The sequence below is a fragment of the Macaca fascicularis genome, chromosome 6, assembly GCF_037993035.2.
Source record: "Macaca fascicularis isolate 582-1 chromosome 6, T2T-MFA8v1.1".
NCBI classification, from domain to species: Eukaryota; Metazoa; Chordata; class Mammalia; order Primates; family Cercopithecidae; genus Macaca; species Macaca fascicularis.
In genome coordinates, this window is record NC_088380.1 from 83,424,420 (window position 1) to 83,441,211 (window position 16,792).

General features: G+C 37.5%; 1 protein-coding gene across 5 annotated transcripts in view; it reads right to left on the reverse strand.

The window, feature by feature from the left end:
• Nucleotides 1-16,792, reverse strand: part of HOMER1 (homer scaffold protein 1) — a 165,434-nt gene that overhangs the window by 100,495 nt on the left and 48,147 nt on the right. For 4 of the 5 annotated variants that reach the window (XR_006698755.3, XM_065546403.1, XM_015451631.4 and 1 more), the window contains exons 2-3: nt 6,185-6,341; nt 263-394 (exon numbers count right to left, since the gene is read on the reverse strand). Coding sequence is in view for 3 of the 5 variants with exons in the window: in XM_065546403.1 (XP_065402475.1) it covers nt 263-394; nt 6,185-6,341 (289 nt within the window). In the remaining 2 variants the exon portion in view is untranslated. Of the gene's footprint in view, nt 1-262; nt 395-6,184; nt 6,418-16,792 lie in introns of those variants that run through there. The other variant, XR_010587416.2, reaches the window with a different exon arrangement.

Sequence of the window (16,792 nt, forward strand, 5' to 3'; positions counted from 1 at the left end):
ACCTTTTAATTCCTATCATACAGACAATTAACCACATAAATCCTTCTCAACCAATGGTGACTGTTTTTAATGTGTACAATACATTTTCCAAGTGACAGTAGCATCTAATGATCTCTTGCTTCTTGCTCTGAAGTCACTACTGTTGTTCTGAGAATATTAAATAAATTTCTCCTATATTTCATACTCTCCATTTGGTATTACATATTTAAGATATATGACTTGAAGATGAAGATTTTCATTCAAATTTTATGATTTAACTCACTTTCGAAAGATGATGCTCAGAGGAGAATCCCAATCCATAAACGGTGTTTGCCCGGCTATCAGCCCACTGGCCAAACTTCTGAGATGTTTTAGTAAATGTCATGTTTGGGGTGATGGTACTATTTATTATTGCCTAAAAAATAAAGCAAGTATGAGTAACCAGCAAAAAATCAGCAAACAGGCATTTAAATACAAGACCATTCAGTTACATAAAAGCTTAGGATGATCAATAAGCCACAATGTTAAATACATAAAGATAGTTACAGAAATAGTTTCTGGCATTATAAGTGATAGTGTGGAAATATGTTAACTAAAATATAAATATGATGACACTCTATCAAAAATTTCAACATTTTACACTCAAATAAGTTTACCTATGATCCAAAAAATGTCAGAGTTTTTAATGTGGTCAGTGTTTTCCTTTTCAATGTTTAGAATTAATATTTATTAATTTTGGATGATAATCACTAGAAGAAAGTAGGCCTTAATAGTGGTTTATTTAAAAGTAGGGTACCACCCTCTAAAGAATCTTTCAAAAATGAAAATATACATAGAAAATATGACACTGATTTTCTTCTTCTTCTTTTTTTGAGATGGAGTCTTGCTCTGTCGCCCAGGCTGGAGTGCAGTGGCACAATCTCGGCTCACTGCAAGCTCCAACTCCCAGGTTCACGCCATTCTCCTGCCTCAGCCTCCTGAGTAGCTGGGACTACAGATGTCCGCCACCATGCCCGGCTAATTTTTTTGTATTTTTTTGGTAGAGACAGGGTTTCACCATGTTAGCCAGGATGGTCTCGATCTGCTGACCTCGTGATCCACCCACCTCGGCCTCCCAAAGTGCTGGGATTACAGGCACGAGCCACCGTGCTTGGCCGACACTGATTTTCTAAAATCCATAACTGAGTTTTCTTCAAGGTGATTTACCTGAAATACATTATGATACAGAAAAGACTCGCAATCATTTAGTACTTTTTCCCTTTATTCAAGGAAAAAACAAACTTCTAAATATAGAGGTATTCCTTGCTATACTCGGGAGACTGGTTCCAGGACCCCTGTGTATACCAAAACCCATGCATACTGAAGTCCCATAGTCAGCACTGCAGAACCTGCATATACGAGGTCAGCCCTCTAATACTTGGTTTTCACATCCTACAAATACTCTATTTTTCGATCCACATATAAGTGAACCTGCATAATTCAAACCAGTGTCAAGAGTCAATTGCATACTCATTGCTTTTCTCATAAAGTGGTGTAGATTCGTGATGTTGAGAATTGCTATCATTTTTGTTTCACACATAATTTCTTAGAAAACTAGTATTTTAGCATGTTACTAAATATTAACTTTGGTGATCACCATAATAAATTTCAACTATCATAAAATATTAACTCATTCTCTCTGCTAATACCATAAAAGTGAGGGGGAATCATTTTTTTAGTCTAATGCACTCCAAATTTAAGATTAGAAAGTGATTCCAATAGTAATAGCTAGATGTTCACAAATCCATAAGCAGTCATCTACTGAACTCTTATATGTGGAATGAAACATCAAGCATTTTCTGAACTAAATTTGCTTACCATGTGAGCATTTTCTAAACAAAACTAAATTTGCTTACCATGTGAACAACAGTATAAAAGGAAATATTTAAGAGATATGCAGGTATTGGAGAAGTCATAAAAATGAATGCATGACACCTGTCCTACTATTAAAAAAACAGTAAAATAGAGTGGCCCCTTCCTTTCTCTCAGACAGAAGATATGTCCACTGTAATTATATGAGAGCCCTTATCCTCAATTAAGTCTATTTACCTCAGACAAAATTTACATATTCATACTTATACAGTTTCCTTACCCTTCAGTTCAAAAACTGCTTTTCTTAGCATGTCATTTGGGATCTGTAAAATGTGGCTAATAACTGCTCTAACTTGAGCGGCATCAAATGAAGTCATCAAATGAAAGACTAAATAGGAAATCATTTATTAACAAATGGTAAAGAATCATTCGTTTATTAAACTTTAATTGAGTACCTTTTAAATGCCAAACACGGCCCTAAAAATTCGAGACACAACAAGAGGGGCAATGTAATTACAGATTACAGTCTGGAATAAGAGGAGTCAGTAAACACACAAGTAAATAAATAACTGACCAATATAATTTCAGACAGTAGTAAGTACTGTGAAGACCAAGATGTGAAAGAGTGAAAGGCAAGAAGTCAAGACTGGTAGGCACTGCCTTAGATTTGCTGGTCCTGAGGAGGGCACGTCTGAACTGGGATCTCTGTGTTTTCTAAAAGACAAGGGCATTTTAATACGTGACCCTAATAACTCAAAAGTGAGTCAACAACAGGTTTTATAGGTATCTAAGAAAACTGACCAATGTGCTGTTAGTTGGTCACTAAGCCCCCTCATTTTAACTATTTCAAATTAACTTCTTTCTGCTTTGACGAGTTTTCTTTTAATCTCCATTCTGACCCTTTCCTTGTCTCTGTATTACTTGTTCTTTAATGAAGAAAACCTTAAAATGATAGATGATCCCACACTTTTAAAAAGCTTTATTTCTTAGCTTCTTTGAGTAGAATGCATTTAAAAGAAAAATTTTAGTTCTTTAAAATAAATATGTCTCTCAACCCTGGAGTTCTAGTCCTTTTAAGGAAAAGAGGTAGAAATGCAGTGTCATTACTACCTTATGTACGGATCACACAGAGTGCCCTGATCCTGGCCCTTGACCATGCTGAGGTCTCTGTAGCATAATCAGAAAACCTTAAAGCAAACTTCATATGCACAGCAGAGGGTTTAAGTGAGAACAAGTGCATGTTTTCTAGGCAGGGCACTTAAGGGGTTTCCAACTCAATCAGGAAGAGCAGAAGTGGGGGGTGAGATGGAGAAAACACTTGTTTAGCTGAGTCAAATAAACCACTACTGCTGACTTAAAAAACAACCACTCCTGTAGGAACTGCAGCAGTTAATAGCATCAGTTTAGAAAAGTAATTAGAAAATGTGACAGAAAATATAACTCTGCTACAGAAGATAGATTTTGTTAAAAGAATACAAAAAGCTTTTCAAAAGACATTTATGATTCTAATAATTACAATCAGTAATGTATATTCAGAAATGGAAAAATGCAAGAGCAACATTTCATATTGCTTCAGTGGGAAGAACACATGAGGATTATGTGTTAATCACTAAAATTCCTTCCTTTAAAATAACTCAAAGTATTTTAATCTGGTGAAGGTTAAGTTAGCAAATGAAATCTATTTAATCACTTCCATATGGTTTCTTTTCTTGGACATTGCACAACTCAGTTGATCTTTATTTCTATACAATATTTAACCCTCCTTTCTAATAAAGGAGGATTGTTATCTTTTTCTGTTATCTCTGTTAACCCTCCTTTCTAATAAGGGAGGCATGTTATCTGTCATTTGGGCCCAGAAACAAAACAGATTACAGAGAACTCAAGGTTCAAATAAGGGAAAAGAAACACTCTAGAGTCTCAGGTTATAATATTTAGTATCTGTCAAACTTCACTAAACCAGACAGTTACAAAATATGACAAAATTATTCTTCACTAAATAAAGCTTTACAGAAACGAACTATTTCTATTTCTCAAGTCTTTTAAATCCTCCAAGCAAAAATGAAAAAAATCAATTATTCAAGTAAATACATGTTACTTATATACAAGACACAAAGTGCAAATAGCCCTTGGGGTCTTATAATCTAGTTAACCTAGTTAAGGAGATAAGGAATGAGTACACAGAAAAATCAGACAAAAAGTTTAGCATTAAATTAAATTATCTTTTATTCCTTACATAACACTAGCCAATAATCGCCTGATACTAGCATTAATAACAATAGCAGTGAGTATTTGTATTGTGATTACTATACATACTATGTTTTTGCCTAAATTTATTTACTCTTCACAACAACGCTATGGTGTAATGACGTACGTATTTTTATTCACTCCTTTTTACAGACGAGAAAACTGAGGCATACAGAAGTTGTGTTTTTTTGTGCTCCCCCCCTCCCCGCCCTTAAGAGACAGGTCTCACTCTGGATGTAATCATAGCTCACTACAGCTTTGACTTCTTTAGCTCAAGGGGTCCTCCAGTCACAATACCCTGAGTAGCTAGGACTACAGGCAAGCACCAATACGGCTGGCTAATTTTTTTTCTATTTTTTTTTGTAGAGATGGGATCTCACTGTGTTACTCAGGCTGGTCTCAAACTCCTGGTCTCAAGTTATCCTCTTGCCTCAGCCTCCCAAAGTGGTAGAATTACCGGCACAAACCTCAGTGCCCAGCCCTGCATGCAGAAGCTAAATAGTTTGCTCAAGATCAGATGGTGATATGGTTTGGCTCTGTGTCCCCACCCAAATCTCACCTTGAATTGTAATCCCCATGTGTCAAGGGTGGAACCAGGTGGCGGTAATTGAATCATGGGGGGAAGTTTCCCCCATGCTGTTCTTGTGATAGTGAGTCTCACCAGATCTGATGGTTTTATAAGCATCTGGCATTTCCCCTGTTTGCTCTCATTCTCTCTCTTGCTGCCCTGTGAAGACGTACCTTCTGCCACGATTGCAAGTTTCCTGAGGCCTCCCCAGCCATGTGGAACTGTGAGTCAATTAAACCTCTTTCCTTTATAAATTACCCAGTCTCAGGTATTTCTTCATAGAAGTGTGAGAATGGACTAATACAGAGGGAAAGCAGATGGTAGAAACAAAAATTCAAACCAGACAGTCTGGCTCTACAGTGTGTGCACTTAACCCTTTCATTTAATTGCGAAAATTCCTGGAAGTGGAAAGGCCTCATGGCTTTAAGAAACTGAAGACCTCATCTTTCTACACACTTTAAATCTAGAATCTTAGAATCTGATTTTTCTTTGGAATTTCTTTCTCTAAGTGAGTTATATGAAGTTCATTGATGATAAAAGGATCCCCCGTCCAGGCGCAGTGGCTCACACCTGTAATCCCAGCACTTTGGGAGGCTGAGGCAGGCAGATCACGATGTCAGGAGTTCAAGACCAGCCTGGCCAACATGGTGAAACCCTGTCTCTACTAAAAATACAAAAATTATCTTGGCATGGTGGTGCATACCTGTAATCCCAGCTACTGGGGAGGCTGAGGCAGGAAAATCGCTTGAACCTGGGAGGCAGAGGTCGCAGTGAGCCAAGATCACACCACTATACTCCACGCTGGGCGACAGAGCAACACTCTGTCTCAAAAAGAAAAAGGGAACCCCCCGCCAACCCTTCTGAAGAGCACACTATCCACTAAGCACTGATTTAAGTGCTTTGCAGATATTAACTCATTTAATCCTTACAACTACCAATACTGAGTTGAGAACAGTGAGGCTCAGAGAAGTAATCTGCCCAAAGACAAAACACTCAGTAGATGGTGGAGTTGAGATCTGAACCCAGGCAGTCCTTGCTCCTGTTACATTATCTGCCTCTCCTAAAAATAAAATAGGATTTGTCCTTATACTTTCTCTTCAGAGAAGAAATGTCAGCTTTAGTATTGACACTGACAAACTTCATAAGACATAGGGACTTTGATCTGCTACTAGTCTATAGCAGTATATTTGAAAAGAATTAGAGCTCCTAGAATTCTAGACCATGTCTATTCTGTCCACCACTATACTGCTAGTACCTGGCATAATGCCTGACACATAACAGATATGCAATGAATATTAAATAAACAGAATGACCTCAAATTTGTAGAATATTTTGGCATGTAATATAATAAAGTGGTTAATCAAAGTAATTTAGTGGACAAAGCATGTTGCTACCTTAATAATCAGTTTTGTTTCTTAAAAGTTTTAAGAACTCGAAAGGAAACATTTTATATTAATGAAGATAAAATCCTCTGAATAAAACTAAAATGCCATACTGAAAAAAGCAAAAACAGCCAAATCATTCAAAGTAAATGTAGCTTACCTTTGAGCCATCTAAACTGATTATCCTATACACATTTCTTGTGCTGTCATAGAAATAAGACACAGTAACTGCATGCTTGCTGGTGGGTACCCAGTTCTTCTTTGTGTTTGGGTCAATCTGGAAGACATGAGCTCGAGTGCTGAAGATAGGTTGTTCCCTGCAGGGCAGAAAAGAAAATGATGAAATGAAAGCAGCCATTTTTATTTTACCAGACAAGAGAACATGAAAACTGCAAGGATGATTCTGCTTAATCAACAATTTCCACATACCTGAAAGAGAAACTTTCAAATTTGCATATTCTAAGTATTCAGTCATAAGGTTTCTAAAAACAATTATAGTCAATCCTCATTATTTGAAGATTCTGTACATGTGCATTCACCTACTCACTAAAATTTATCTGTAACCCCCAAATCAATACTGTGGCACATTCTTAGTCTTTCATAGATACACACAGGGCAGTGCAAAACCATGCGTCACCTGACATGGCACATTTCCATCTGAAGCTAAACAAAGTGACACTGCCTTCTTGTTTCAGCTCTCATACTACATACACAAGTGTCCCTTTTGTGGTCTATTTAGCACCATGTTTTTCACATTTCACACTTTGTTGGTGCTTTTACTGTTTAAAATGTCCCATAAGCATCATGCTGAAGTGTTCCCAGATGCTAGCTGTTCCTAGGTGCAAGAAGGCTGTGATGTGGAGAAAATATGTGTGTTAGATAAGTTTCACCGAGTCATGAGTTACAGTGCTGTTGGTCATCAGTTCAATGTTAATGCATTAACAATGTATATTAAGCAAGATGTCTTTAAATAGAAACACATCTAAAACATGGTTATGTACTGATTAGTTGATGAAAATGTCGTGAGCAGAGGCTTGTGGGAACATGACACAGTATTTTCCCTAAGAGCAATGGTTCAGTACAGTATTTGCTAACTTAGTGTTGCTAGCACCTTCATGGAAGATGTGAATAATGAGAATAAACTATGCTCTGCTAAAATACAAGTATCTTATATTTGACCCTTACGAAGTTAATATTTTTACCCACTTAAAACCACATTAAAAACCCATGTAAACATATTTTACCCATCTAAAGCCCAGAATAATCTGGGAATAGGTAAAGAACTTACTGGGAAAACATACATTCACTATAATCTCTACTATACTTAAAAGTCTATGGAAAATAAAGTTGCTGAAACCACAAATATCTCTTACTTAGATCAAGTAAGGCACTAAAGATACAGAGATTTTTAAAATTACAAAGAACAAAAACTAATAAAAAATACTTACTTAAAATATCATTACAGAATTCTTTATAGTATGAACAAGCATGAAATGATCTATATATATGGAAGCATCATAATTCAAAAATTTCCAAGTTCTGAGTAAAAATTATCTTGGAAGCAGCATTTATCAAGCTTTTTTTTTTAACAGCCCAAATAAAACTCATCTCTTTCATTTCACTACACATATTTCTTTTCTAAAGCAGTTCAAGGTCATAAAGAAAATTTTAATTGGTAATATTTAATATTAAGTAAATTAATTTTAAAATTATAAATTTGAAGAAAGGAAGGGTAAATATGGAGAGGAGAAAAATTAGAAAAACAGATGAGTCCACGGCAAAATGGCTCTTAAGGTTAATAAGAGGTTGGATGACTCCCTATATCCATTTCAACCTTTAGAGAGTTGTGTGAAAGGGAGGTACCTTCCCTGTAGGTAATCTGGCTCTTTCCCAGTTTTATTTCTGGAAACCTCCTATATAACTTTTCTTATTAAAGAATCTCACTTAAAAGAAAGTGATATATTTTGTGCCACTCCCTAAAATATGAAGTGGTGCCATTACTTCTTGTTTAACTGCCATTATATATGGATTCATTTAATAATTATTAACAATCTGGCAAAGCACTGTACCAGGATAATGAACTCTGAATTGGGAATAGGCCTTATTCATTCCCTCTTTCCCCATCCTCAACCACTGACTTTCAGTGAGGCTGGTGCTATAAGCTTGGGTTATCTTCCAAAAGCCCTGCAACCCCTATTTTTCTTTTTTCACCTTCTAGTTAAAGTCTGAGGTAAAAGTACTGTTGGTCAGGCTGAGAGTGGTTACTTACAAGTCACAGGGACATCTAATCATACACAACTCTATTAAGGCACATAAGGAAGGGAGGTAGGACACTATTCTTTACTAACTCGATTACTTGATTTTTTTGTTGTTTTCATTTGATAGGGGTTAAATTTGCTAAATTCACTAAATAACACAAGTTGGTGATTATAGGAATGTGTTCTAATAAATGTATTTTCTAAAACAGCAAATTAGTTATTAAGACAATAATATTGCTTTTGCAAGCTTTCTACAACCAATCAACAAATCCTTACTCAATGGAAATGCAATGTTTTTAGTATGGTAAAGACTTTCTACATAATATTGAGTCATACATTTAATTAATCCACACAATTTCCTTTCAGAATAAAAATCTTTAAACTAGCTATCTTATAAGCAAATGACATTTGAATATCAACTAAGTACATAGTTTTCTTCAATTCTCTTCTGAATAGCTGGTTTTTTAAAGAAAATTATAGTTTAAGATTTCTGTGGTCAAAAGCCTGCGCTTCAAAGTCTATATGATGAAGACTAGGGAAATAATTTTCACTACAGATACAGGGAACAGAATTCCTAGAAGTAATGAGGATGTTACTGCATCTGACAGGGCATACTAATAAACGATTCAAACTTTTATTGAATATCTATTATATGCCAAGATGTAGGATCCAGATGGTCCCTGCCCTTGAAAAATTCAATTTGGTGAGAAAAGATGGGTATGTTAAAAGCAAAATGCTCTCCACTATGATAGATTCTCTAAAAATAAGTAACTGACAGCTATGATAGAAAATGGATGCCTAAACAGAGTTTGAAACAAACTGTTGCACAGTGAGAGGAGGGCTAAGTACACTGTGTAGCAAGAACCTTAGTACAGGTAAGTATGAGTGCCTTTGAAGAATGAGGCTAGAATGAAAAAATAGAGAATGAAAAAAGAGAGGAGACAGTTCATGAGGGTGTCTACTGAAAGCTATTGAGAGATTATAAGCAGTGAACAGTTATTTATTTATTTTTTTTGAACAGATGGGTTCTCACTATATTGCCCAGGCTGGTCTTGAACTCTTGGCCACAAGCAATCCTCCCACCTCAGCCTCCCAAGTTGCTAGGATTACAGGAGTAAGCCACTTAGCTCAGCTTCAGCTTTGCATTTTAGAAAGATAAATCTGGGCCACGTGTGGTGGCTCATGCCTGTAATCCCAGCACTTTGGGAGGCCAAGCTGGGCAGATCACTTGAGCTCACAAGTTCAAGACCAGCTTAAGCAACATGACAAAACCAAAATTAGTCTGGCGTGGTGGTGCACACCTGTAGTCCCAGCTACTTGGGAGGCTGGGGTGGGAGGCGGAGGTTGCAGAGAGCCAAGATCATGACACTGCACTCCAATTTGTGTGACAGAGTCAGATCTTGTCATATACATGCACAAAACTTGGCCGCAATAAAAAGAAGGTGGATTGGAGAGAAACACTGGACACAGGGAGACTAGTCAGAACCTTACTAAAGGACTGCAAATATTAACAAATAAAGAAGATGGGAGTTTAGGGAATAGGATGAAGATGTGATAAGGGATTAAAGGTAAATTTAGGAAGTAGTATCAGTAGGTAAGTAATAGATTGGATATAGGGCAGTGGTTCTCAAACTGGGGTGATTTGTTCCTCGGGACATTTCACAATGTCTGGACACATTTTTGGCTGTAACAATGAGGGAAACTGCTGTCGGCATCTAGTGGGTAGCATCCAGGGATGCTGCTAAACATCTACAATGCACAAGACAACTTTCCGCAACAAATAATTTTCAATTGTGCCAAGGTTGAGAAATCCTGATGTATAAGACAAAGAAGGAATTTGAGTCTCCTGAGTTTCTAGTTTGGGTAACTGAAAAGAAGACAGTGACACTAGCAAGGACGGGATACAGAAAGTAAAGTCTAAGACTGGGGAAGTGGAAGGGGAAGATGAGGTCAGTTTTGAAGGAGTTCAGATGCCTACAGGGTTTAGATATAGAACTCTTGGGTCAGGAACTTAAAAACACTAGTTTGGAGCTCAGAGAAAACCAGGCTGGCATGCAGAGTTTGGGGAATCACCAGATTTTATGATGGGTATGTTCCAACACTAAGCATGTCCATAAATTTCATTTAGAAAAAAGCTGTAGAAGAAGCAGTAGAGAAGCTATATCTAAAATCTTTAAGAGATTTACATATACCTGAAATCTTAAAAAGCTATCTTAAAAATCTAGCTCTTAATCTCTTAAAAAGACCTGTAATGCATTTGAAATTGATTGTTCCAAGTGTCCAGGTATTAAAGCTAATATCCTTTCATAAACTGTATAGCACTCATAAAGGTTAGACACTACTTTCTTTACAACAATTCACACAAATACTAACTGGATCAAATACCAGCATTTCCCAAAGTGTATTTATATTGAACAACAGTCTGAGAAATGAATGTTCCATGTTTAAATAAGTTTCGCAAACACTACGTTACATTCTAAAACATTTATAATGTACATTAGTATGTTAAAGTTTCTGAGAAGTTCTGCAGTAAAGAAGCCAATCTAACACCAAATAATCCAGCATCTGGCAAATTATTTGACCTCTGAACTCTTTCATGTAATTACTTACATCTCCTACGATTTATATTTATGGCTATAATATGAGAATCAAAATCAAAAGACAATTCTGAAGTAAATATCTCACTGAAAGTTGGTCTGTGAGACCAACTGAGATGGATAGTTTACCATCTTTACTGATATTACTAACTATATTCATAATATAAAATTAAAGCCTTATTCAGTAATGACTACAGTATTATTTCTTAAATGGGTACTTGTTAAGAACACTCAAAGTATCTCTTCCAAGAAACTAAAAATTATTCCTAAAAAATTACTCTAAAAATCAATTTTAAAGACAAATAGATCCATTACGGGTGCGGTGGCTCACGCCTGTAATCCCAGCAGTTTGGGAGGCCGAGGCGGGTTCATCACTTGAGGTCAGGAGTTCAAGACCAGACTGGCCAACATGGTGAAACCCCATCTCTACTAAAAATACAAAAATTAGCCAGGCACGGTGTAGCGTGCCTGTAATCCCAGCTACTCGGGAGGCTGAGGCAGGAGAATCACTTGAACCCAGGAGGCGAAGGTTGCAGAGAGCCAAGATCACATCCCTGCACTCTAGCCTGGGCGACAGAGCGAGACTCCACCTCAAAAACAAAAACCAAAAGAAACCAGAAAACCACAACTGTTCTGAAATGCTTTAAACTAGCTTAGAGCAGCAAAACCACACACACACACACACACACACACACACACTTTAATCATAGAGCACCATCTATTCGGTAACTTCTTACATCAATAACCAGAACAATAAGCAATTCAAACTACTTTACTGATGTAAGAATAGCTTACTGGAGTATTTTTCTGTTGATTCATAAAATAATCCTAGGAATTGGTGTAACAATAATTCTCAAGTTCTTCATCTTGAGCTACAACTCTGTAAAAGTACTACATACAGTGATGGATGCTAAAACTTACTATGGATGTGGAAAACTGGAATAATGTTAAGATAACCCTGAGGAAAAAAGTAGTAAAATCAGAATTTTATTTTAAAAACAAGACTTACTCAAACTCCCTAGAGCTGACATAAAGAATTACTACACTTAGCTCTCAGGCATCTGCGCAATAAGAAAGAAATGAGGATCATAAAAAACTAGAGCAAAATAGAAAACTATTTTCCAAAAGATACATAAGTTCTAGGTCTAGAAAAAAAGCAGACAGTTAATATTCATCACTTGGATAGCTCTGATTTTTAAAAATCAATGATGATGCTGTTTTAAAGTTACCAATGAAGTCTATACTTCCACAAATATTGTATGATTAATCAGTAAATCTTCATCCCAAGAGAGTGCAAAGGCATAGGTCCAATAAATACAATCAAACTCAAGGAAAGGAAGAGAAATTGTATATTTCCTAGTCTACCTTTAATGCCTAGCTTAGAAGTGTCCTTTTCAGGTATGTAAGTACAAATGGCTACTGTAGCAAAGGAGATTATAAGGAAGGTTATTGTTTCAAATAATTATCTTTCTTTTTAATTTTCCAAAAGAAAGTAGCCTGAAAGTATTCTAAGTATTCTAATAAGTATTAGAAGTAAGGCTGGTAATATTTTCCACTGAGGATTTGACTCTGCTGCAAACCCTGTTGGCTGACTATCTACCAACTGTTCTTCCTTGCTGCTCCCCAATAAACCTCAGATACTCTACCCTCTTCATATGACCGTGAGCTTCACTAAGGATAATCATGAAAATCCCATTCTTGCCAGAAGTTGGGTTAGGAATGGACCTCTGAAACAATTCCAAGAAATAACCAAGAAAAGTTTGCCAGAAACTTCTAGGTACACATGTAAGAAGGAATATTCTCTGAAACGGTATGTTTGCATGTGACATCAGGACCTAAAGAAATCCTTAGTGCTATGAGGGGCGCAGACCCGAGAACGAAGCCAATATTCTCTGTTAATAATAGCGTATGGAAAAACAAAGACTCTGGTTCCTTGATGATGTTACTGAACCAACAAATCAGCTTATCTCCAGGCTTCTATATGATAATAAGTTTGCTAATTGTTTCAAACAGTTGTCATTTAAAAAACTATGCAAATGAAAACTGAGGAAAGAGGTTTACTTACAACAAACTTTGCAATAACATGCCCCCCAATAACTGATTGGTGGTAGTTCAGAACTATACAAGCTACACACTGGTCATTCATTCACTTCATAACACCACCCCACAGTATACACAATTTGATTTTGGGGTCCCCATTTAAAATTGTAGAACCAACAGAGCAATTTATAAGAATAACTGCATTGAGATGGGTGGGAAGAGGAAGAAATGGAAAGGGAAATGTGGAAATGGCAAAAGTTCACCACTAGTTTACTTTCTGCAATAAGGATTTAAAATCCAAAGCTTTTAATTAAAAAAAAAAAAAAAAAGCAATATAAGAGCTTATTAGAGCTACGGAAGCAACCACTAAAAGAAATAAAAATTACAATTTTTAAAAGTAGTTGCCTCTGGGGATGGGGCTCAATGAAGGAAGGGATAAGACGGGCAATTACTTCTCTTTCTTATCCTTTAAGTATTGTTTAATTTTTCTTAACCTTGTATAAGTATTAAAATATCTTTCTAAAATGGCACTGTGAAGAAATTACACTTAGATAACAATTAACGATGGAAAATAATGCTTTAGGGGCCATTTTTGAACACTGCCAAAGAATCACAGAATGACAATTTTAATAGGTTGGAACTCAACGGAGAGAAATAAGGGAAAGTAGGAGAGGAGCAGAAATCTAAACATGCCTAACTGTAGGTCTGCAGGTGCTCAAGGTACATCTAATCCCCGACAAAAACATCCTCCTTGATTTGAAGTGAACAGGAAAGTAAGACAAAAAATATTCTACCCTCAGCTTGCCTTTGGGTGACTAGTGGCAAGAGAAGCTGAACAATACTTGTTCAGGTCAAAATAAGAATGGCAAGGATAAGTCCAGGAATAGACGGACACTAATTACCATTTAACTTGATAGGTAATGGCTGCAGAATTTAGTTTCAGTGCCACTATGAAGTGGCATAGCATGACTTCGGATGCAGCAGCTCAAGTACTGGAATTTCCTAGAAAGAATTATCCTGTACAACTTAATAATATAAATTGAAACTCTACACGATTATCAGGGAACTGGTTTAAATCTCACCACACCCTCTCTTTCTCACACATACAACCTACCCTAAGAAAAATCTCATTAAGATACCTGTTTTGGCCGGGCGCGGTGGCTCAAGCCTGTAATCCCAGCACTTTGGGAGGCCGAGACGGGTGGATCACGAGGTCAGGAGATCGAGACCATCCTGGCTAATACGGTGAAACCCCGTCTCTACTAAAAATACAAAAAAAAAAACTAGCCGGGTGAGTTGGCGGGCGCCAGTAATCCCAGCTACTCAGGAGGCTGAGGCAGGAGAATGGCGTAAACCCGGGAGGCGGAGCTTGCAGTGAGCTGAGATCCGGCCACTGCACTTCAGCCTCGGCGACAGAGCGAGACTCCGTCTCAAAAAAAAAAAAAAAAAAAAAAAAAAAGATACCTGTTTTGATGCTGCTCAGAGATTATGACTGCATAATCTAACATACTACCGACTGTATGTTCCTATACCATGATATGTGTAATAAGCTGATTGCTTATACATACAATGTTCTTTTTTAAAAACCATATACAAACTTTGAAGAATGCAAAGGTTTTTCTACTAATGGCTACCCAACACATAGTTATACTGCAATAACTCCATCTAGTGATGAACCAAAAACATAGCAGGTGCATGTTTTTTAAAACCTGGAAGTTACTCTGTAGCAAATACAAAATTGTAAAGTAACCCTGCTGTAATAGAGGTATCAAGACTTCTGGAAGGAGTTATTTTTGGGTTTGTTTTTGGTATGATCTGGCCAGGCACAGTGGCTCACCTCTGTAGCCCTAGTGCTCTGGGAGGCCAAAGAGGGAGGACTGCTTGAGCTCACGCAAGATCTTGCCTCTACAAAAAATTTAAAAATTAGCTGGGTGTGGTGACACATGCCTATAGTCTCAGCTACTCAAGAGGCTGAGGCAGGAGGATCATTTGAGCCCAGGAGTTGGAGGGTGCAGTGAGCTATGATTGTACCACTGCATTCCAGGATGGGTGACAGAGGAAGACCCTGTCTCTTTTAAAAAGAAAAAAAAAAAAGAAGTATGGCCTGGATTCCTTGATCTTTTAATCTGTTAAGCGAACACTGAAATTAAAGGTTTTAAAAAGTAATTGTTTGCATTACAGTTGAGTATCAGAGATACTTTCATGACATTATTTAACTGGCATATTTGAAGAAAATATCAAATCTAAAATTTCCATTTGGAAATTAAGATTCTTAAATTATAAAAATACACTTAAAGAGTAACAATACTGTTTACTTTTTTTTTTTTTTTTTTGAGACCCAGTCTCGCTCTGTCGCCCAGGCTGGAGTGCAGTGGCGCCAACTCGGCTCACTACAAGCTCTGCCTCCTGGGTTCACGCCGTTCTCCTGCCTCAGCCTCCTGAGTAGCTGGGACTACAGGCGCCCCCCACCACACCCGGCTAATTTTTTGTATTTTTCAGTTGAGACGGGGTTTCACTGTGTTAGCCAGGATGGTCTCAATCTCCTGATCTCGTGATCCGCTTGCCTTGGCCTCCCAAAGTGCTGGGATTACAGGTGTGAGCTACTGTTTACATTTCTTATATGTCACCTCTCACTTTAAGAGTAATTTTTATAATCTATAGACCATGATATTAGTTATTAAGAGATTTTAGTACTTACTCTTGGGCACTTTCATAAGTAGCCATAAAAAATTAAGGAATATGCTGAAATTCAGAGTAAAAATCAAGCAACCTCATTCAATGTACATTTAAGCAACATCTTCAATGTTCAAAGAAACTTGCTTGCTATGTATTAAATAACTGCCAAGTGACTTTGTCCTTGCCACCCATTAAGAACCCTATCCATGGGGGCCGGGCGCGGTGGCTCAAGCCTGTAATCCCAGCACTTTGGGAGGCCGAGACGGGCGGATCATGAGGTCAGGTGATCGAGACCATCCTGGCTAATACGGTGAAACCCCGTCTCTACTAAAAATACAAAAAATGAGCCGGGCGAGGTGGCGGGCGCCTGTAGTCCCAGCTACTCAGGAGGCTGAGGCAGGAGAATGGCGTAAACCCGGGAGGCGGAGCTTGCAGTGAGCTGAGATCCGGCCACTGCACTCCAGCCTGGGCGGCAGAGCGAGACTCCGTCTCAAAAAAAAAAAAACAAAAAACCTATCCATTTCAGGTAAAATGCCAGTGTTTAAAAATACATCAAAAAGTATGCTTGATATACCACATTTAAAATTACATTATTAGGCTGGGTGTGGTGGCTCACACCTGTAATCCCAGCACTTTGGGAGGCTGAGACAGGCAGATTGCCTGAGCCTAGGAGTTCAAGACCAGCCTGGGCAATATGGGGAAACTCCATCTCTACAAAAAATTAGCCAGGCATGGTGGCGCACACCTGTGGTCCCAGCTACTTGAGAGGCTGAGGCAGGAGAAATCACCTGAGCCAGGAAAGTCAAGGCTGCAGTGAGCTGAGATCATGGCCACTGGCCAAAAGAGGAGATCCTGTCTCAAAAATAATAATAATAATAAATAAATTACATTTAGAATTGATATGGCACATTCCATTTTATTTGACTTTAAATATTCTCCTCTTCCCATATGATTTCCACTAACTCAAGCTAAATTCTGAGAACTGACAGTATATGCCTGGGAAATCTAAAGAAAGTAACCTCTTGTTAATAACTAGAGTTTAATTCTTGTTAATATAGGTAGTACTATTTAACCTATTGCCAAATAGATTAAACTCCTGGTGTTTTATTAAAAATCTAAGCGATTTCCCAATAGACATCCAGTTCTTAAAAACTTTATTTATTTGTGAGACAGAGTCTAGCTCTGTCACCAGGCTGG